Source organism: Peromyscus eremicus, chromosome 8a (assembly GCF_949786415.1).
Source record: "Peromyscus eremicus chromosome 8a, PerEre_H2_v1, whole genome shotgun sequence".
Classification (NCBI taxonomy): domain Eukaryota; kingdom Metazoa; phylum Chordata; class Mammalia; order Rodentia; family Cricetidae; genus Peromyscus; species Peromyscus eremicus.
The window spans coordinates 101,683,582-101,705,044 of record NC_081423.1 but is presented as its reverse complement, the minus strand read 5'-3'; the positions used below and the strand labels follow the sequence as shown (position 1 = coordinate 101,705,044).

The following is a 21,463-nucleotide window of genomic DNA, read 5'->3' as shown; positions in this document are numbered from 1 at the left end:
ACAGGGCTCCCAGAAGCCCCAGGACTTGTAAGCAGCGTAGCTTGAAACTTGGTCTCCTGGCTCTGCCACTTAATGGGAAGAAACTGCTGAGGTGGCTGCCTCCTCTATGTAGTCTCAGTTTATCCAACTAAAAAAAAAAAGTGCCTGCTGGGATGTTCTGTTTTGAAGGAGTCTGGCTCAAGGCCACCCTTCTACCAAGGAGAACTGTAAGCCCCCTCTCCATCCTGCCCTCAGCAACCCTCAACCCCTCCTTTCTAGGTCCTCTAACCCCCTTGCTGGCTCTTAGGCAGGGAAACATTTGTCACTGCTTCCAGCACGAGCCATGATTCTCCTCCCCAGGTCTGTTGCCACCACACACACACACACACACACACACACACACACACACACACACACAGAGACAGAGAGACAGAGACAGAGAGAGGCCAGTCAGGTGAAAGAAACCCAAAACAAAGAGCACAAGAAACTCTAAATCCAGGACAGTGGCATCCTAGGTTGGTAGTGGTAGAGAGAAACACACAGGGAAATCAGGACACTGTCAAGTCCAAACAGAACTCAAATTCTCCAAAAGGCAGCAATAACCCCAAAATGACAGTCTTGGCTCAGCTTGGATTGATGATGGAGAGATAAAAGCCAACAGTCAGCATTCTTCAAGAACCTGTGAAATGGGTTTCCACTGACCTTCAGAAAGATCCACTTCCCTTGACATATACCTGTAATATATATCAAAGCCCAAGGCTAACCTCCAAGGCTCCTACAATCCCTAGTAACATACACCTGTTATGAATATGAAAGTTCCTACATTAGCCTTCCCCACTATGCTAGCTCCCAGACTGTTCCAGATTACAACTGCTCTCTTATACAGCAAGATCTCTCTCCCCACCGCTACCCCTGTTATTCTCTCCTGCTTTTCTCCTTGCTAGTTTTTCCACTCCTGAGAGTGAGCCCTGACAATTGCCAGTCTGCTGTAACCACGGCTGCTCTGGACTCTTCCAGATGCCTGGCTGTTCTCCCTCTCTCTCTCTCTCTCTCTCTCTCTCTCTCTCTCTCTCTCTCTCTCTCTCTCTCTCTCTCTCATATCTACAAAAAAACCATCTCGCCAAAGATGGAGTGGTCATTTTGGTGTTTCTTCACTTCACACTCACTTACACACACCAGCCATGTGTCTTACTTAGCCGAGGGAATGGTAGGAGTTTGCTTTGTGGCATTCACCCAGCACTCGTAATGTATGCAATATCTTTACCAAACACAGGTGCTTAAGGTCCTGTCAAAGAGACCCTCTTTGCAACCAAGAGAACCTAAGAAATGCATCTAATCTCAAGATGGAACTGAAAACTGAGCATTTCCTTAAAATGTTTCTTTCCTTTTTTGTTTGTTTTGGTTTGTTTGATTTGATTTGATTTTGTTTTGTTTTGTTGGTTTTTTGAAACAGGGCTTTTTCTGTGTGTAGCCCTGGCTGTCCTGGAACTCCTGGGTAAACCAGGCACTCCCACTGTAAACCTCAAACTCACAAAGATCTGATTGCCTCTTCCTCCAGAATGCTGGAAATAAAGGCGTGAGCCACCACTGCCCAGCTTAAAATGTTTCCTTTTTTAATACTTCTGTTCAAAAGCACCACCCACACCATACTTCCAAAGGCCTTCCTCCTAACCACCCAAATCTCTCCCATGTCCCTACCTAACTCCTTTCTGCAATCCCTCACAGACTCCTGGCTATGCCCCATGTTAGATTGAGTTAGCATATAGTCCTAAAGAACTATGCATGGCAAGTTCCTGTCTCATCCAGCAACCAAGCCAGTGTGCAAAAGTCCTTTCCACTTCTTCCCTGAGTCGTAGACTGGGTCTACACCTTCATTCCCACAAAGGAGCTGGTACAACTGAGGGCACTTATAGGAATCAATAAACCAGGAAAGACAGAAGCATGTCTGAGGAGTCCCTGTAACTGCAAACTCCCAGGTCAGTTGCTAACACTACGGTGGGTGCTCAGACACTGGCAAACAATTGACTATCTCCAGCCTCAGTTTTCTCCACTGTGAAAGGGTTGCCGTGGGAACGAAACAGACTGTTACTAGAAAACTCCTGAAGGACCCCTGACACGATGACCGCCATTCTCAGTCCCACTACCAACCCGGTTCAGGAAAGGAGCTGTAGAAGAAGCATACCACCACAAAAGGGTTCTTTGGTGCCAAGCCTTGAAGACAGACTGAGAGGTGGTTCTTGGCCCCACTGCCATGTAGACCAGAAACCCATTGTGGGAAAGTCCAACAATGAAGCACCAACACACAGCATGTTCTGGACACATGCAGCAGCAAAGAATAGAAGACCTTGCAGCTTAGCAACACCCATGGTGAACAGTAACTGTGACCTAGGCAAGGGATAAGACAACTGGGATAAAGTCTGAGTTAGTATTTTTTCTGTGCTTCTTTTCTTTTGTATTGAGGGGGTGAGGAGAGCTGCATGTACATGTCTGTGCAGGCCAGAAGGTGTCAGATCCCTGGAGCTAGAGTTACAGGCAGTTATGAGCCGCCTAGTATGGGTGCTGGAATCCAGACTCAGGTCCTCTGGATAGGCAGTAAGCACTAACCACTGAACAATCCCAACATCCCTCAATGTCTCTTCTTTCTTTGCTTCCTCCTTCCTTCCTTTTCTAAGATTTATTTTTATGTATGTGTATGCCTGTGTATGTATGCATGAACAGGATGCCCTTAGAAGAGGACCTCAAATCCTCTGGAATTTGAGTTATAAACGGTTGTGAGCTGTCATGAGTAATAAGAATTGAACCTGGGTTATCTACTAGAGCAGCAACTGCTCTTAACCACTGAGCCATCTCTCCACCTTCTTTCTTTCCTTGAGAAAGGGACTACGTGTCTTCCTAGGGTGGCCTCAAACTCACTATGTAGCCAAGGATGACTTTTAATTTCTAATCCTGCCTCCACTTCCCAAGTGCTAAGATTACAAGTGTGGGCCACCATGCCCAGTTTATGTGTACTAGTGAACCTAAGGCTGCATGCATGTTAGCCAACCACTGTATTAAGTGAGCTATATTCCCAAACATTTTGAAGAATCTTTAAACTACTGCTACTCTGTACAATTCTTTTTTTAATTTTTTAAGATTTATTTATTTTATGTATATGATACTTTAGCTGCATGTACACCAGGTGTCAGAAGAGGGAATCATCAGATCCTATTATAGATGGATGTGAGCCACCATGTGGTTGCTGGGAACTGAACTCGACCTCTGGAAGAGCAGCCAGTGCTCTTAACCACTGGGATAAGTTTTTTGTTTTTTGTGTTTTCCTCTTGGTTTTCCGAGACAGGGTTTGTTTGTGTAGTCCTGGCTGTCCTGGAACTCACTCTATAGACCAGGCTGGCCTGGAACTCAGAAATCCACCTGCCTCTGCCTTCAGAGTGCTGGGATTAAAGGTGTACGCCACCACTGCCCAAACAAGGATAAGCTTTATAAGAAAACACCTCTTGCATAGAGTGCACTGAGCTGTGAAGGCTCCCACTTACTCCCATAGCAGCAGGCAGGGGCAGCAAGGACGGATGAAGGACAGAGACCAAGGGACAGAAGTAGTATGCCACTGTTAGGCAATGCTTTCAACAAGTTCCAGGAAACACTTTTTTTTTTTTTTTTTTTTTTTGGTTTTTTGAGACAGGGTTTCTCCATGTAGTTTTTTGGTGCCTGTCCTGGAACTCGCTCTGTAGACCAGGCTGGCCTCGAACTCACAGAGATCAGAGATGCACCTGGCTCTGCCTCCTGAGTGCTGGGATTAAAGGCGTGCACCACCACCGCCCCCAGGAAACACTCTTTAAGGAAACTTTCCCCATTTTTCACAACCAAATACATAATCTTTCCCATATCTTGTTCTCTTATATATGGCTAGAAGCCTGTATGTTACATGCCACCTTCTGTACCCAGGTGTCAAGTGCCATCCCCTGGCTCAGGGGCTCTGGAGCCAACTATGTGTTTACTGGCTTCTCCCCAGCTCAAGCTGCCACCAGCTTTGTCCTAAGCCTCAGCTTCCTCATCCTCAAGATTCTCCCAAACACAGGCACACAGAGAAGCCCTCACACACACATACATACATACATACACCACACACACATACTCACACCACATGCATATACACAAATGAACACAAATAATTATACATACGCTATGCATATATGTACACAAATAGTCTCATGCACAGAAATCATACAACCCATTCTGAACCCAGACATACAATGGGTACTGCTTTCAAATCAGGCACGCCAGTATACTCCTATCACCCAGGAAGCTGAGACAAGTAAACTAATAATCCCAGACCAGCTTCAGCTCTACAGCAAGACCCTTTCTCAAAAGGCTGGAGGGGGATCGGGGACCACACCTGACACAGGGCACACACAACTTCTACCCTGCTATAAAACCTTCCTTAATTATCCTGAAAATGAAATCCAGATTCTACAGCCTCATGAAGCCTGTCTGCCAGCTCAGTCCTGCCTTCTCCAGACTTACAGGCCTCGTGGTGCTTCTCTCGTCCCCTGTCCACTCGCTCCACAAATGGTTACTGATCACTTACGAGCACCTGGGGTAAGATGCAGAGTGAACACCAAGTCCTATTCTCTGTGTGACTCACTTGGGGGAGTACTACATAGTGGTTATGCAGTGACAGAAGCAATGCACATTCTGTCCAGAGTGACAGAATGACAAGAGTGGACAAGAAAGAGTGCCACCTCACAGAGGACAGACAACGGCTAGAAAAAGGCTGCAGGGGAGCGGCACTACAGCCCAGGAAGGACCCTGTCTACCCGCGGCCTCTACACAGCCTGGTTCCTCAGCCTGCATCTCCCCTCCATCTAACTGGCCTGGCTATTATCTCAGTGCAGACTCCGAGTCTCCCCTTCAAAGAGGCCTTTCTCCACCCCCATGCCCTGCCACCTGTACTGTGTCAATTGTCTGCTGCAATAAACTAGTGAATTGTTCAAATATGACTTATTGGCTGGGGCAGTTCAAAGGAAGAGAGCCTGGCTGGCAGGCAGGAGGACTGCATTCATCCCCAGCACCACAAAACAAAGCCAGCATGATAGCACATGCTTATAATTCAAACACTCAAGAGGCAGAAGCAGGAGCACTGTCCTGAGTTCAAGACCAGCCTGGGCTAGAATAAGTTCCAGGCCAGCGAGGACTACGCAATGAAGCTCTGCCCATAAATAAATAAATAGCAGCATAAAGCCAGGTATGACGGTATAAGCCTGTAATCCCAGCACTTGGAAGACTGAAGCAGGACTACAGTGAGTTTGAGACCAGCTTGGGCTACAGAGTGAGGCCTTGTCTCAAAAGCAAAACAAAACAAAAGCAGGAATTGGTCACCAATGTGTCTCCAACAATTATTAGGACCTAGTACCCAGAGGGCTCTTGAACATGAGCTGAATTACTCAATTCTAAATGTCAACTGTGGGATAATTAACTGTCTCTTTCCTGCACAGCACCCCCAGTCACTCTGCCTAAGCACAGAGAGTCTCCTCTCCATAGCCACCCTACTTTGTTAACACAGGACAAGGCACAGACTAATGAGTCCTGTACAACGAATCAACCCCATTCAAATGCCCAGTATGCAGATGTTTCCATCACTACCAAGTCACTCAGCAGCAGGCGAAGAACAGCCACACTGTGCTTCTACCTGGCTTTTGACAAGGATGCCTTTCTAGGGATATCTCAAATAAGGTACAAGGTCCTCAAGGCCACATTATGCTAGGCTCAAGTCCAGACAAAATATGGAAATGATACCAACATGTCTTTTAACAATGAATTTTCATCAATTCTGACCAACCCTCGTACTTATTTTTTAATATCAAAAGCTTACCGTTCCCGTTTATGTGTTTCATTATATGTATTTGCTCAAAAAACAAGGTCAAGGGCCTGAGAGAGCTCAGCAGGTAAAACAAGCACTTTCCTCCCAAGCATGAGGCACCCACATAAAAAAGCTGGGTGTGGCTACACACACATCTGTAACCCCAGTACTAGGAAGGCAGACAGTTAAATCCTGGGCGATCACTACCCAGCCAGTCAAGTCAATCATGAATTCCAGGTTCAGTGAGAGACCCTGTCTCAAAAGACAAGGCAAAGAGCAATGGAGGGACCCAGTGTCACCCTCTAACCTAGACACACACATGAAAAGAAAACCACAAGGCAAAGAACTCCTTAATGGGCTGCCTTCTTGAGTGGTACATGCTGGCAACTTCCAGACTCTCTACATTCCAGGCCTAGGCAAATGATGAACGATGATCAGGAGGCAGCCCCTCAATAGTAGAGGAAAGGGCACACTATATCCTGAGGTACAGAGGAGCACAGGAGGGGCACTCTTGGTTGTCAGTGTAAAAAAAAAAAACACCAGGAGACACACACCTCTATGTGCACACCCAGCTCTTGCCTTCTAAATCCCATTCTAACAGAAACCAGGACCCTAGGAGGAAGAAGCCTCTGAGACTGAGCAGGGAATGTGCAGGATGAGTCTGGACTGCTGCTGTACAGGAGAGGAAAGAAGGCTCTACACTGGTTAGCAAAGCAGCAAAGGAACAATGCCCTGGACAAACCAGAAAAACCAAAATCATAGTAACACGTGAAAAAAGAGCAAAGTGAGATGAGCAGGACAGAGCAACACCACAGCCTTCTGATACATGCTCTGAGAAAGGCACACCTCAACAGAAACACAGAGCCTCCAGCTGAGCACAAGAAGACATGGACAGAGTGAAGACACTGCAAAATGCAGTCTTTAGAAACGTCAAGGTCAAAAAATTCACAGCATAGAGCAGCAAAGGCAAGCACAGGAGGCTGAAGCTGGAGAAGCAGGAGGATGGCTTCAGCAACCAGTCTGGGCAGCACAGCAACACAGTTGTGGGGAGTGGGCAGCAGAGGTCCCAAGAACGGAGAGAAGAAAACAGAAGTTGAAGTCTACAGTACAGCTTTCAGTCTAGGGAGAGGAACTAACAGAACTAGAGGTGGTGGAAGTAATGACGGCACAACACTAAGATTGAATCTTCAGGTCCTTCCAAGGCCTACATGTTAAAGATCTGGTCTTCCACTTGGCACTTTGGGGAGATGATAGATTTTTAAATAAAGGGGTTTTTTTTGTTTTTTGTTTGTTTGTTTGTTTTTTGTTTTTCGAGACAGGGTTTCTCTGTGTAGCTTTGCGCCTTTCCTGGAACTCACTTGGTAGCCCAGGCTGGCCTCGAACTCACAGAGATCCGCCTGGCTCTGTCTCCCGCCTGGCTCTGTCTCCCGAGTGCTGGGATTAAAGGCATGCGCCACCACCGCCCGGCTAAATAAAGTTTTTTTATTTTATGTGCATTGGTGTTTTGTCTGTGTGTATGTCTGGCTGAGGGTGTTGGGTCCCCTGGAACTGAAGTTACAGACAGTTGTGAGCTGCCATGTGGGTGCTGAAAATTGAATCTGGGTCCTCTGGAAGAGCAGTTAGTGCTCTTTTTTTTTTTTTTTTTTTTTTTTTTTTTAAAACTAGCTGGGCTACTGGGACTCAATAGTTTTTCTTTTTTTCCTTTTTTAATTTTTTTTTTTTTATTTATTTATTATGTATACAGAAGAGGGTGCCAGATCTCATTACAGATGGTTGTGAGCCACCATGTGGTTGCTGGGAATTGAACTCAGGACCTCTGGAAGTGCAGTCAGTGCTCTTAACCTCTGAGCCATCTCTCCAGCCCCCCAGTTAGTGCTCTTAACCACTGAGCCATCTCTCCAGTCCGGGGAGATGATAGATTTTAAGAAGCAGGACCTAATGAGATATCTTTTGGTCAGTGAAGGTATGGCCTTGCACATGCAGGGTAGCAGACCTCAGGCCCTATGCCCTCTCTTTTTGGCCCAGGAGGGAAGGAATTTGGCTCCAACCACTACATGCTGCTGTGGATTACAGACTGAGAGGTCAGAAGCCATGAGCCAAAACAAACCCTTTCTCTTCCCAAGTTACTATTTCTGATATTTATTACAGTAACTAAAGTTGATCACACACAACAGTGTGAGTGTTCTGTGTGTGTGTGTGTGTGTGTGTGTGTGTGTGTGTGTCTGTCTGTCTGTCTGTCTGTGTCTGTGTCTGTATATGAGTGTGTGTGTGGTTTTTCAAGACAGGTTTTCTCTGTGCAACAGCCTTGGCTGTCCTGGAACTCACTTTGTAGACTAGGCTGGCCTTGAACGCAGAGATCCACCTGCCTCTGCCTCTGGAGAGCTGGGATTAAAGGCATGCATGACCATGCCAGGCTGTGAATGTTCTTAATGTCACTGTGTCTAAACATAGTTAAAATCTTACCGCAGTAAAAAAGAAAAGAAAGAAAGAAAAATTAAAAAACTCCAAGGTGGAGAAATGTGGTAATATGTTGTGTACCCTAATAAATTTGCCTGAAGAGGGGCTGGAGAGATGGCTCAGAGGTTAAGAGCACTGACTGCTCTTCCAGAGGTTCTGAGTTCAATTCCCAGCAACCACATGGTGGCTCACAACCATCTGTAATGAGATCTGGTGCCCTCTTCTGGCCTGCAGTCATACATGCTGTATACATAAATAAATAAATAAATCTTTAAAAAAAAAATTTGCCTGAAGATCAGAGAACAGAACAAGTCACTAGATTAAACACAGAAGCCAGGCAGTGGTGGCACACACCTTTAATCCTAGCACTCAGGATTCAAAGACACCCTGGACTAACTAAGATTGATTCAGACGAGGAGAGAAACACAGCCAGAAAGACACACACCTTTAATTCCAGTACTTGGGAATCACACACCTTTAATCCCTGCACTAAGAAGGAAGTGATATGGTGGGCAGAGAAAGGTGTGAGGAGACAGGAACTAAACCTTTTCAGCTGAGAAGGCTCATTCGGCTAGAGGCCTATCGGCTGAGACTCCAGGCTGAGGAGTCCTAGAGGTAAGAGGTGGCTTGTTCCTTTGTCTCTCTGGTCTTTCGGCATTTACCCCAATGGCCCCGGGATTTTTATTTAAAGACCATTTAACATTTAGAGTTACAGAGAAATTCTAATAGAAGCTCCTTTAGAGGCAAGTATGCTACAAAGTGTAATGTAATCTTCAATTCCCTCACTCTGTGTAAGCCTGGACTAGAGGGACAGAAATTGATAATAAAGGAGAATTACTGGGACAAACCAGAGACTTTGCAAGTGAATTGTGAGCGAATGTTATGTGCTGGTTACTTTTCTATTGCTGTGATAAGATACCATGACCAGGACAACTTAGCCCACTTCAGGGACATAACTCCTCCAGCAAGGCCATACTTTCAAATCCTTTCCTAACAGTTCCACCAGCTGGGGACCAAATAATTTAAACATATGAGCCTACAGGTGCCATTCTCATTCAAACCACCACATGCTAGTATTAAATATCTGTGACAAATGTTCTGGGATTCACAACTATGGTTACAAAAGAGAGTATCCTTGTTCTTAGGAGACATACTTAGAGGTAAAGAGAACAGTGTCACCAACTGGCCCTTCAATGAGTCAGGGCACCACACCATGTGCCCCACACATAACAGAATTCCCAGGTATAAAAGAAAGCTAACAGTCCTGAGTCTGAGATAAGAGTAAGTGCAAGTTCACTACACTGGTCTCCTAGTCTGTAAGTCTATAATTATGGCAAAATTTAAAAATAAAAGGTGGCATTAGCTGAGAACAAAAGACACATCTGAAAAAAGTACTGATGTCTGGGTAAATTAACACCAGTTAACAGTGGCTGTCTCCTGTGAGCCTATGAGCTGCTTCCTGTTCTGCCTCTAAAGGGATCAAGTACTCTGCAGTCAAACCACCCAGGGCCTGACAGATTCAACCCCTAAGAACACGTTACAGCATTAACAACACGTTACCCCATTAACATGCAACACCAACTAGTTACAGAAATGGCACTTCCATTTATTTCATTAGACTCTGAAAAGACGTCAGATTTCTGCACTACTGAAACAAGTATCACTGACACCAAACACCTTCCCAATGTCTGGAGAAGCATTCCATCCACATGGGAGCCACATGCTGTCTTGCTGAGACTCCAGTTCAGAACTCTACCAGGTGATAATGAGGAGGAAGTGCTTCCATCCGTTTTGGGACTCTTTCACAGCATGCTGTTGAAAATAAACATGGCACGTTTTTTTAAAGCAGATTTTTTTAACTCTAGTGGATGATGCTCTGACTCCTAAGACTCACATGAGACACTCAGGGGCAACCTCATGGGCTTCCAGTGCCAAGAAAAGAGAGGAAGTGACTACCAGATAGTCAACACATGCCTGACAAGCCTTGAATTCTAACCCCCACATCCCAGTCAGATTCCCTGACTCTACCTCCCTCAGATTAGCCAAAGTCACAAGCATCCTCCACTCTGCTGTAGTTACCTCATTTTCCACCCTCAAGGACTCGGGCCTCAGTCTCATCAAGATTACCACTGCCCCCCTCCACCTCTGTTGTTACCCCTTCCTAAGCCCTTTACTCCTATCCTCAGCCACAAATCTGGGTTTGACATTCCCCACTTCCACGCAAGAGCACTAAATTTAGTGTTGGTCAATGTTAAAGGTTCCTGTTTCATACATAGGTTCAACAGAGGTGACTTACCTGATATGAAATCAAGGAATTCCTGGTGACAGTGTCACCCTAACCTATAAACATCGTCACTGACACGCATCAGTGTATCACAAGTAGGTGGTTTTCTATCATCCTAGGCAGCAAGACCAGAGGACAGAGGACAGCTCAAGTAAACACTGAACCTTTCTGAAACGATTCAAGACAACCAACAGGGCCAACTGTGGTCTCCTCAAAGAACAAGATCCTCCTAAGTAAGCTATACCATATAACACACACACACACACACACACACACACACACACACACATACACACACACACACACACACACACACACACGCACATACGGAAGTCTACAGCTACTGGAGTGAGGCCTTGGCAGTCACTATGAGGCTACATGCCAGGCAGTGACTGCCCAAGCGCACATGCTTCACAGGCAAGGCACACCCCAGCTCTGATTCAGAGAGAGACCCCATATGCTCCTTGTGCAAAGATATTAGAAGGATGGCTGGGGAGTGGTGGTACACACCTTTGAAGCAGGCGAATCTCGGAGTTCCAGGCCAGCCAGTTCTACACAAAGAAACCCTGTCTCTGAGTGAATGAATGGATGAATGAATGAATGAGAGTGAGTAGCAGACGAGGTAAGTCTTTTGGTCTCCTCTAGTATCAGTTAAGTCATCACGTGACCTCCCCAGGCCTCCTCCTGACCACATACCTCTCAAACTTTTGCCAGCAGCCCCCTTTATGCTCTTAAGGAATCTGCCCCCCTCAAAGAGGTGGTTTTTTTTTTTTTAATGAGTTACATTTATCAACACTTTATGTATTAAAGGGTAAAACATTTTAAAATGCAATACATTATGAATTAATTTAAAAGTAATTAGAAACTCATTACTTATTCAAACAACTAACATTCTATGAAAAATAAGTCTATTTTCAAAACTGCTAGTGGCTGTGCTCTACATTCTTGTAAATCTCTACCACGTAGCTTCAGAGAGGGCAGATGCATTCTGACGTGTGTCTACCTCTTTCCCAAGAGGAACACCAACAGCCAGAAAGGGAAGAGGACCCAAACATTCCAGTAACGGACAAGCAGCTGCACACTACGTGAATTCTGTAAAGAGTTGAATCCATCTAAATACCACAGCCTCTGTGACACTACACCCCCACACTCAAGCCCTCACTGTCTTATTGGTTCACTGGATAACATACATGTTTCAAATGTTGACATATTCCATTCACATGTTCATATCATGTTCTCATTAGAGCACTCTTTTAAGTATTGGGATCAGTCAACTGCCCAGAGGTTTTCCAAGCTCTAATTTTCATTTGAAAGCTCAAATCTTCTCACTGGCAACAAACGCTGTCAGATGCTTTCCTTAAAATGACAGCTCATGCTGGGCAGTGCTAGCACACGCCTTTAATCCCAGCACTTGGGAGGCAGAGGCAGGTGGATTTCTGTGAGGTTGAGACCAGCCTGGTCTACAAAGTAAGTTCCAGGACAGACAGCCAGGACTGTTACACAGAGAAACCCTGTCTCAAAAAAAAAACAAACACAGCTCACTTGGTTCATTTTCAAGAATATACGTATGTCTTCCAACTATACAGGCCTAATACCCAAAGAAGGCGATTCACAGTGTTCCTAGACTCAGTAGCTGGCCCTACCCTACTTGTCTGCAGTGGGACCTCTCTTCCACAAAGGTAGAACAGGAAGACAGGAAAAATCTTGGGGACATGAGAAAGGGAGAGAAAACCCTCACTCAGGAATCCAGCAGAAGTCTCCTGCCAGGACGAATTTCAGTATAATTAACTGCTTATGGCCATTCTCCCTTCCCATGATAAACCTACAATTTTCTAGAAATCTCATCGGAAATCCCACTAACAGGGAAAGGACATGAACAAATCTCCTCGTGCAGCCCTAATGGCTCACCGTTTTACCTTACTAGACTTTAATTCTATACAAGACATCTCCAGAGCCACCTTGCTTATCTCACTTATCAAAGGAGAGAAGGGAGAGCCACCAAGATGACGCTGATGCTAGGAATTAATTGTGACCCCGCCATGCAGAGCCTACTTCGGGGCATGGCTTACTCTCTCTGACTCTTTTGTTTGCTTGGTTAGTTGGTTTTTTGGTTTTTCGAGACAGGGTTTCTCTGTGTAGCCCTGGCTTTCCTGGAACTTACCTTATAGACCAGGCTGGCCTTGAACTCAGAGATCCACAGATTCTGCCTCCAGAGTACTGGGATTAAAGGTGTGTGCTGCCACAGCCAGCCTCCCACTCTTCTTTGAAAGGCATACCTCTGTTCTCGGGTGTGTCTCACTTTCTCCTGAGCTCCTCTTTCTCTGAATCCTCCTGCTTAAACCTATATTAAAATATCTTCAAATGAGATCTTCAGTTCTACTTCATCTTACTGACTAATCCCGAAATTCTTTTCAGTGAATTTTTTTTTCAGCATGGAAGCCACAAATCCCAGTTTGACCTGAGTAAGTAGAGGAACTTCTCAGGCTACTTGGAGTAACAGGTGTTGAGCTATGTCTGTCCCCTCACCATTGATAACTGACAGCCCACCCTACACACACACACACACAGTGTGTCAATAGACCCCTCCTCTTTGGTCATAGAGCAGCCATCTACCTAGCCACCACTACCCCTTATGGCCACCAGGCTATACACACACACACACACACACACACACACACACACACACACACACGGCCACTGGGCCCCTCCTTTTTGGCCATAAGGCCCATTTCCACCTGGTCATCACCCTCTTCCACACAGCCATTTCCACAAAGCCACCCCCAACTATAGCCTCTGGGCCTATCCTCCCAAGCAGCCATTGGTCTGTTATGAAGCATAAGAGTTAACAGCTGAGAAGTGATAGCATACACCTTTAATCCCAGCACTTGGGAGGCAGAGGCAGGAAGATCTCTGTGAGTTCGAGGCCAGCCTGGTCTACAGAGCAAGTTCCAGGACAGCCAGGGCTACACAGAGAAACCCTGTCTAAAAACAAAATCATTAACACACAAAGGCACAAGCTCAAGAATTAAAATTTAATTCAAATAATCATGTTCCCCTGCTTTATCAAGAACCTTCTCAAGTAAAACCAGAATCCTTTTAACATGCTTGGCATGTTAGAATACTAACAACAGACAACAGCCACTGGTTCAGATGGCCTCCATCTGCATCCATGCTAAGATGCCACAGTTTCCTCCTCTCCGGCACCACCAGTGCCAGCATCACCAGAGAAGAAAGGTCAATGACATCTTCCATTATGGTAAGAAAGCACTGGCTTCGGGGACCCTGCCAGCCTACTTCCTATGACATCAGCACCAAGCTGCCCTCAGTGTCTTGTTGGGACCTGCCATGAAACCTGCATGGGAATGTTTTAAGACAATATGATAACAGTTTTGCTTCTGTTAGAAGTGGGCTTTGTTTTTCAAGGACCTCTTCCCTTCACTGCTGCCATGTCACGTGTGTGACTTTAAGGAAGCCATCTACTTAGGGCTCCAGTGTCCTCCTCACCAAGAGCACAAAGACAATAATCCCCAGGTAACTTTCAGTACAGGTGAGCCTTAGGAGAGAGATCTATGTTGGAAGTCCTTGGTAAACTACTTATTCTCTTTCAACAGGACATTTAGTCGGGTCCTTTCTATGTGCCTAGCACTGCTAGGGACTAGCACAAACTAACTCCTTGCTTTATGATAAAAGTTTACTTTTATCTGGTTGAAGGAGTGTGGAGACGAATATCAGAGAAATGGAGACCCCAAATAGCCATGAGTTCCTGGGTTGCTGCTTCTGACTGGCTATCCCAGGCATCACTACTGAAGAACAAGGCTTCAAGAAGCTGGACTGTACTCTGCTCTACCATTTCAGAAATCAACAGAGCACCAGGAAGGAAGTGGCAGAGCAGGGGCTAGAGAGATGGCTCAGCGGTTAGGAGCACTGGCTGCTCTTCCAGAGGATCTGGGTTCAATCCTCAGTACCCATATGGCAGTTCACAACTGTCTGTGGCTCCAGTTCCAGGGGGATCTGGCAGCCTCACACAGACATACATGCAGGCAAAACCCCAACGTACATTTAAAATAAATAAATAAATAAATAAATAAGTAAGTAAGTAAATAAATCTTTTTAAAAAAAAAAAGTCAGGTTGTGGAGATGCTAGGAAACCAGTCAGTGTGTAACTGTCACGACCCAGACAATTACACAGCTGCCTGGACTAGGGACTGGAGCAGGGCAGATCAAGCAGGGCAAGACATGCTGTGAGGTGACTCACAGGTCCTACTGACGCAACTAGGCAGGATTAAAAAAGAGAGAGAGAGAATTAAACTATGTATTTGCAGCTTCTACAACCGACTGAATGGTGGTGAACACTGTGACCAAGACAAAGAAGGTATCTGAATGGTAGTTCAGGGAGGTCAGAAGTATAGACAAGCTGTGAGTGTCACTGGCATGTGACAGAACTGAAACCATGAATCAGACAAGATTAGTTCACAACAGGCCACATCCCCGGGCACTCCCCACTTAGGTACCAAGCAGCAAAGGAGTCTGAGGAGCAGCCAACAGCAATCAAAGGGGGAAATCCGACTTTCATGAAGACCCAAAAGCCAGTGATGAACAATGCACAGAGGGGTCAACTCTATCAAATGCGAAGAGGTCAACTAAGGTTGAGGAGAGAGAAGGACCTTTAGATTTAGTAAGGAAGGATGAGCACAGACAGCAGCCCCCATGTAGTGGAACATGGGGTTCCACTGGAATGTTCTAGGAAGGGTACAAGGCAGCAAGGAAGAGGGGGCCACAAAGAACTAGTAAACACTGAAACCACTCAGGCTCCAAAGATAGCAGAGCAAATAAGCCTCCTCCTGCTAGTTACATCTACACTCCCGTGTGCTTATCAATAGCCCTACATACATTAGACAGTGTGTCTATCAATAGTCCTAATCACATTAGATGGTACGTCTATCAATAGTCGTACACAGACATAGCATTACATGTCAATTATTTCTTTTCTTTTCTTTTTTTTAAGGCAGGAGCTCACTCTAAATCCAAGCTGACTTGAAATTCAATCATTCATTTGTATAGCCCAGGCTAGCCATGAATACACACATTCCTGCATTCACATGCCCAGGTATGAGCCACATGCCTCTTTCAGGACAACAGTTCTCAGACTTCCCAGGTTCTACCCCACATATATGCCAGCCAAAAGATACATCTGAGACCAAGTTTCCCACCCACCCACTGTCCATCGGGAAAATGAATACTGTAAGAACTATTACTTTATTATTTTTATTTTATATGCATTGGTGTTTTGCCTGCACTCATATCTGTGTAAGGGTGTTGGATTTCCTGGAACTGGAGTTACAGACAGTTGTGAGCTGCCATGTGGGTGCTGGGAATTGAACCCAGGTCCTCTGGAAGAGCAGTCAGTGCTCCAGCCCCCCTGAAAGAACTATGAAGTACAACAGTAAAACAAACCGGTGAGATGGATACATACCTCTTCTGCCACCAGCCCATGAATGACTCATTGAACTCTAATTCATATGTCTAGTTACTTGACAATTATATTCCCAAACACTACTGACACATATATGTAGCATTCCCTACACCCAGAATTAACCAAACAACAATCTAACTAAAAGTAACTTAGTAATTAAAATGTTAACAGGAGGGGCTGGAGAGGTGGCTCTGCTGTCAAGAGCACTGGCTGCTCTTCCAGAGGACCTGAATTCAATTCCCAGCAACCCATGGTGGCTCACAACTGTCTATAATAGGATCTGATGCCCTTTTCCAGCATGCAGGTATACATCAAGACAGAGCACTCACATAAAAAAAATAAATAAATTTTAAAAAATGTTAACAGGGCACTTAAAAACCAAGACTCATTCAAAACTTGGACTGAGGGTGGACATTGTGGCTGGATGGCAAAAACCTCTTAAGAGTTGTCAGCCGCCAGGTGGCGATGGCTCACACCTTTAATCCCAGCACTCAGGAGGCAGAGCCAGGAGGATCTCTGTAAGTTTGAGGCCAGCCTGGTCTACAGAGCAAGATCCAGGACAGGCACCAAAACTACATGGAGAAACCCTGTCTTGAACAACCGAAAAAAAAAAAAAAGAGTTGTCAGTCAACTTTGGTGATGCCAATTTTAGGAATCAGTAACAAGGATACTAGATGGGACACTAATAAGTAATCATTAATAAAATACATTTAGAAATGAATTTAGGGGCTGGAGAGATGGTTCAGTGGTTAAAAGCACTAGCTGTTTTTCCAGAGGTCCTAAGTTCAATTCCCAGAACCCACATGACAGCTCACAACCATCTTTAACTGGTCCCATGGTGATATGATGCCCTCTTCTGATGTGCAGACATACATGTAGACAAAACATCCATATACATAAAATAAATGAATCTTTTAAAACATTAATTAATTAATAAAAGCACACAGAGCTGCACCTCATTCTTAGGAAGGTGCAAGACCAGGCTCTCAGAAGGTCACCCCCACACAGTGGGACAGACTGACTAGGACTGCCAAGAGTAGTTGCCATCATTTGCCAGGTCACACATGGGTAATTCACTAGCCAAACCTTCCCCTAAAGGGTGCGTTTTGCCTTCAGTGTTGGAATGCTTTGCTTTAAAATCTCTGAAGTAAGACTAACATTTTAAACTGAAAGGCTCACATATAAAAATTAGTTAATTAATTAATCCCAGTGAAAAGCAGAGGCAGGTAGATCTGTGGGAGTTCAAGGCCAGCCAGGTCTACATAGTTATGATCAGGTCAGCCAAGGCAACACAGTGAGAGTCTATCTTTAAAATTTTTTTACTGTGAGTTCGAGGCCAGCCTGGTCTACAGAGCAAGATCCAGGAAAGGCACCAAAACTACACTGAGAAACCCTGTCTCGAAAAACCAAATAATAATAATAAAGAAAGAAGGAAAGAAAGTTTAAAGCGGGGGGCTGGAGAAATGGCTCAGTGGTTAAAAGCATTGACTGTCCTTCCAGAGTACCTAGGTTCAATTCCCAGCCACCACATGGTGGCTCACAACCATCTATAATGGGATTTGATGCTCTCTTCTGGCATTCGGGCATACATGCAGATAGAGCATTCATATATATAAAATATACAAATAAGTAGATCTTTTAAAAAAAAAAAAAAAAAAAGCTAGCCATGATGATGCACATCTGTAATCCTAGCATTCAGAAGGCTAAAGCAGGAAGATTGCTGCCAGTCCAGTGCCAGCCTGGGTTATGCAGCAAGTGCCAACAGCAGCCACAACTATAAACAGGACTGTCACAAAAAGAACTTTCTGGCTTCCCAAAGAGAACACACACAAGAGCTGACTGAGCTCATTAACTGTGGCCTACACATCCTTCCAGAAAAGCTGCCAGACACCAAGCCATAGGACCTGCTGCATCTGTCTGTGACCTGAAGCACTCTTCTGGAACCTGGCCAGTGTCGTTCATTCATGCCACCTTCCAACCCTTGAGACCATTTAAGTTTGAGTCTCTACTCAGGAGACTCTGTGACACCAAAGTCTCACTGAAAGGCCAGAGGCAGCACACTTTCTTCCTGTCTTCTAAACAGCAACTCAGAAGTTACTAAGAACTTACACTCCACCCTCTCCCACCCCAGACAAGGTTTCTCTCTAGACCGGGCTGGCCTTGAACTCAGAGATGGGCCTGCCTTTGCCTCCTGAGCGCTGGGATTAAAGACCACCACCCAGCAAAACAAAATACACACACACTTTAATGATAGGGCTGGAGATGCAGCTCAGTTTGTAGAGTGTTGCTTAGCATGCACAAAACTCTAGCACTACATAAAACTGGACATGATGGTACACACCTATAATCCTAGGATCAGAAGTTCAAGGTCATTCCTGACTACATAACAAGGCAGCCTCGCCTGCAAGAAACCCTGTCACCAAAAAAAAAAAATCAATGCCTACATTAAATGAAAAGTGCAGCGCCCAATGGTGGTGGTGGCACACACCTTTGATCCCAGCACCGGGAGGCAGAGGCAGGCGGGTCTACAGATCGAGATCCAGGACAGCCAGGGCTACACAGAGAAACCCTGTCTTGGGGTGGGGGGGAGGAGAGGGCACATTTCAAAAGAATAGAAAAAAAATTTTTTTTTAGATGAAAACTCCACCAACTAGAAGGGAAAAAAAAAATTAGAGTTGCTCTAAAACAATTTTTTTTTACATATACAGTGCAAAAAGAAATTCTGACTTCGTTAGTACTAAAGAGGCCCATAAAACAGACTTTATGCAGTCTCTCTCAGCCATCAGTTTTATTACTTATATTGCTCTTATTCTTCTTGTTTGAGACAGGTTTACACTCTGTAGTGCAGGCTGGCCTGGAACTGACTGTGACCCTCCTGCTTCAGCCTGCAGAATGCTGAGAATATAGATATGTCTTACCACACTCAACCTAAACTGCTTTAGACTGAATTTTCAGAACCTTCTAAAATCAACAACTGAGCTGGGCGGTGGTGGCGCAGACCTTTAATCCCAGTACTCGGGAGGCAGAGCCAGGCGGATCTCTGTGAGTTCGAGGCCAGCCTGGGCTACCAAGTGAGTCCCAGGAAAGGCGCAAAGCTACACAGAGAAACCCTGTCTCGAAAAACCAAAAAAAAAAAAAAAAAAAAAAAAAAAATCAACAACTGAAACACTGGTTGCTGCTAGAACTATGTTAGGTGTTCAACATCATATACCTTTTAAAACAATCACCTCCAGTAAACATAAAACTATAAACAAATGACACATTATAACACCAATTTCCTCTTTCATACTGAAAAGTTCACATGAATGAAAGAAGCCTAGAAGGAGTAAAAAAAAAAAAAGACAAACTGTGAGTGCACACAGACAAGGGGTAGTACTACCCTTTTGTTAGACCAGGAAATAGATGGAAACCAACTGCTCACGACACTCCAACAACATGAGAGCTTCCTAAAACCTGAACCCAAGTTCCAGCCTCTCATACTCCATACTCCCTAATTTCCACTGAAGATATTCTGTCTCCAAGTTATAGCAACACACAGCCACATACATGGGGGAGGGGGGAGGGGGTCATCCTCCCAGATAAATTGTTTATAAGACTAGGATGAAGCCTGCTGCAACTTTAAAATAACTCTGTCTGAATTTGTTATTGGCTAAACATTTGCAGTAATCTTGTTTCCCAGCATATTGAACCACACAGCTGTACTTCAATCAGTCTGGTTATTTTAAAAATCAAACTACAAAAGTCCACTAAGCATGCGTTCAAGTCTTATACTAAAAGACATACAAGCATTTGTGGTACAATAATTCCTAATTTACTTTTTTTTTCTGAATTAAAACTTCGTTTGAATTAATGCTACCCAGTGAGTAACGTCTAGCCACACCAGCCATATCTATTTTCAACCAAAATATGAGTCTGGAATAGCTTTTGGTTTTTAGTGCAACATGTGGCTTTGAGATACCAGCATTTTTCCAAAGCAGCTGTTCTTGTTCACAACTTTCTTAGTCGGAAAAACTACCAAGTTCAAAAGATGCCATGGGAATCCACTCACCCGATCCTTCATTCTCCAGCTCTGCGCTAAAGACTTGGAGCCTTCAATTTTCTCACAATGTCTTTTTTTCATAAAAGCCAAAGGCAGGTTCCAATCTGTAAGATCGGCCTCATCTTCCTCCCCGAGTCCTATAAGAGGCGACTGCAGCATCTCCGACTCCATCAGGGGGGGAGGGGGAGGGGGAGTCCTTGGCAGCAAGCGCTCAAGAACCTCCAGCCTTAAAAACTAGTGTGTACCAGAACTGGAGAAATAAAATACAGGAAAACGGGGAGTTGGGGAAAGAAACGGTGGGAGAGTGTTCGAAGATCTTATTCAGGCAAAAAACTCGGAGATCTTTATCTCGAACTCTGGGCGGGAAGTCGGAGGGGGCGGGGTGGGGGTGTAGAGCCGGAGGGTAACCAACCCCGCAGCCCCAAGAGCTGCGCGGGCACACACGCGCCCCGGCCCACACCCGCAGCTCCGGAGGCCGTCGGTTCCCGGAAGAGCTGTGGGCCGGACTGTCAAGGCGGGAGAGACTTCAGGCCTGGGGGATGACCCTGCTCCCGGCCTCCAACGCCCCAGTGGATCCCAGGGCAGCCAGGCCGCCCCGCTCACGGTGCGGGTTCTCCCACTGCGCTGGCCGGCCTGAGGCCTCAGGAGGTCGGGTTCAAGGGGCTTCGGGGCTCGTCCACCGGCTCTCAGCCCTGCGGGTCCCGCACTCGCCTGAGGGGCTGCAACCTGAGCCAGGACTGGCCCATCGTGCCCGTCCGCAGCCGGCTCCTCAGCCCCGGGTCCGCGCGGCCTGACCCGTCCTGGCCTTCGGCTTCGTGGCTCTCTCCTGTCCGGGAACGAGTCCCGAGACACGCGCGACACGGGTCTGCGGACCACACAGGAAAACTGGGCTTACTGGGTCAGGGGAGTTTTGCCCTCTGCTCTGGAGCAACAGTGAAACTCCTCTCATCAGCACATCAAGGAGGACGCCATATTGCCAAGACCCAGCATGCACCGCTGTCTACGGCGTGTCCAATAATCCAAACCTCTTCAATCGTTCTCGCCGCTCTACCCAAGCGCGGGCTGAGAGCTCTGAGTTCTGTCTTCCCCTCCCCCCATTTCGTTACCGGGGTTACCACGTCGTCCTTTCTCCTTAGTTGATCTCCGCTAGTTCAGTAGACTTGCGTTACAAAAACCAATCCTGAGATTGAAACTATGTCCGTTTAGTTATCTTTAAAAGCTTTTTGCTACTACAAAGATATGGTCCTTTATATTAAAGAAAAAGACCACTTTGTTTCGTCCTGATTTTAAAAGGTGGGTTTGTTTGGGGTTTTTTTGTTTTTGTTTTTTTTTTTTAAAAAGCCTCAGCAGGGTGACGGTAGCGCAAGCCTTTAA

General features: G+C 45.6%; 1 protein-coding gene across 1 annotated transcript in view; it reads right to left on the bottom strand.

Annotated features, from left to right (window-relative positions):
* The window catches only part of Rptor (regulatory associated protein of MTOR complex 1), a 350,353-nt gene extending 329,278 nt beyond the window's left edge, over positions 1 to 21,075 (bottom strand). Inside the window, exon 1 of the mRNA XM_059272251.1 lies at positions 20,099 to 21,075. Within this exon, the coding sequence (XP_059128234.1) occupies positions 20,099 to 20,260 (162 nt within the window). The 5' untranslated portion in view covers positions 20,261 to 21,075. The remainder of the gene's footprint in view (positions 1 to 20,098) is intronic.
* Between the last annotated feature and the right edge of the window lie 388 nt (positions 21,076 to 21,463).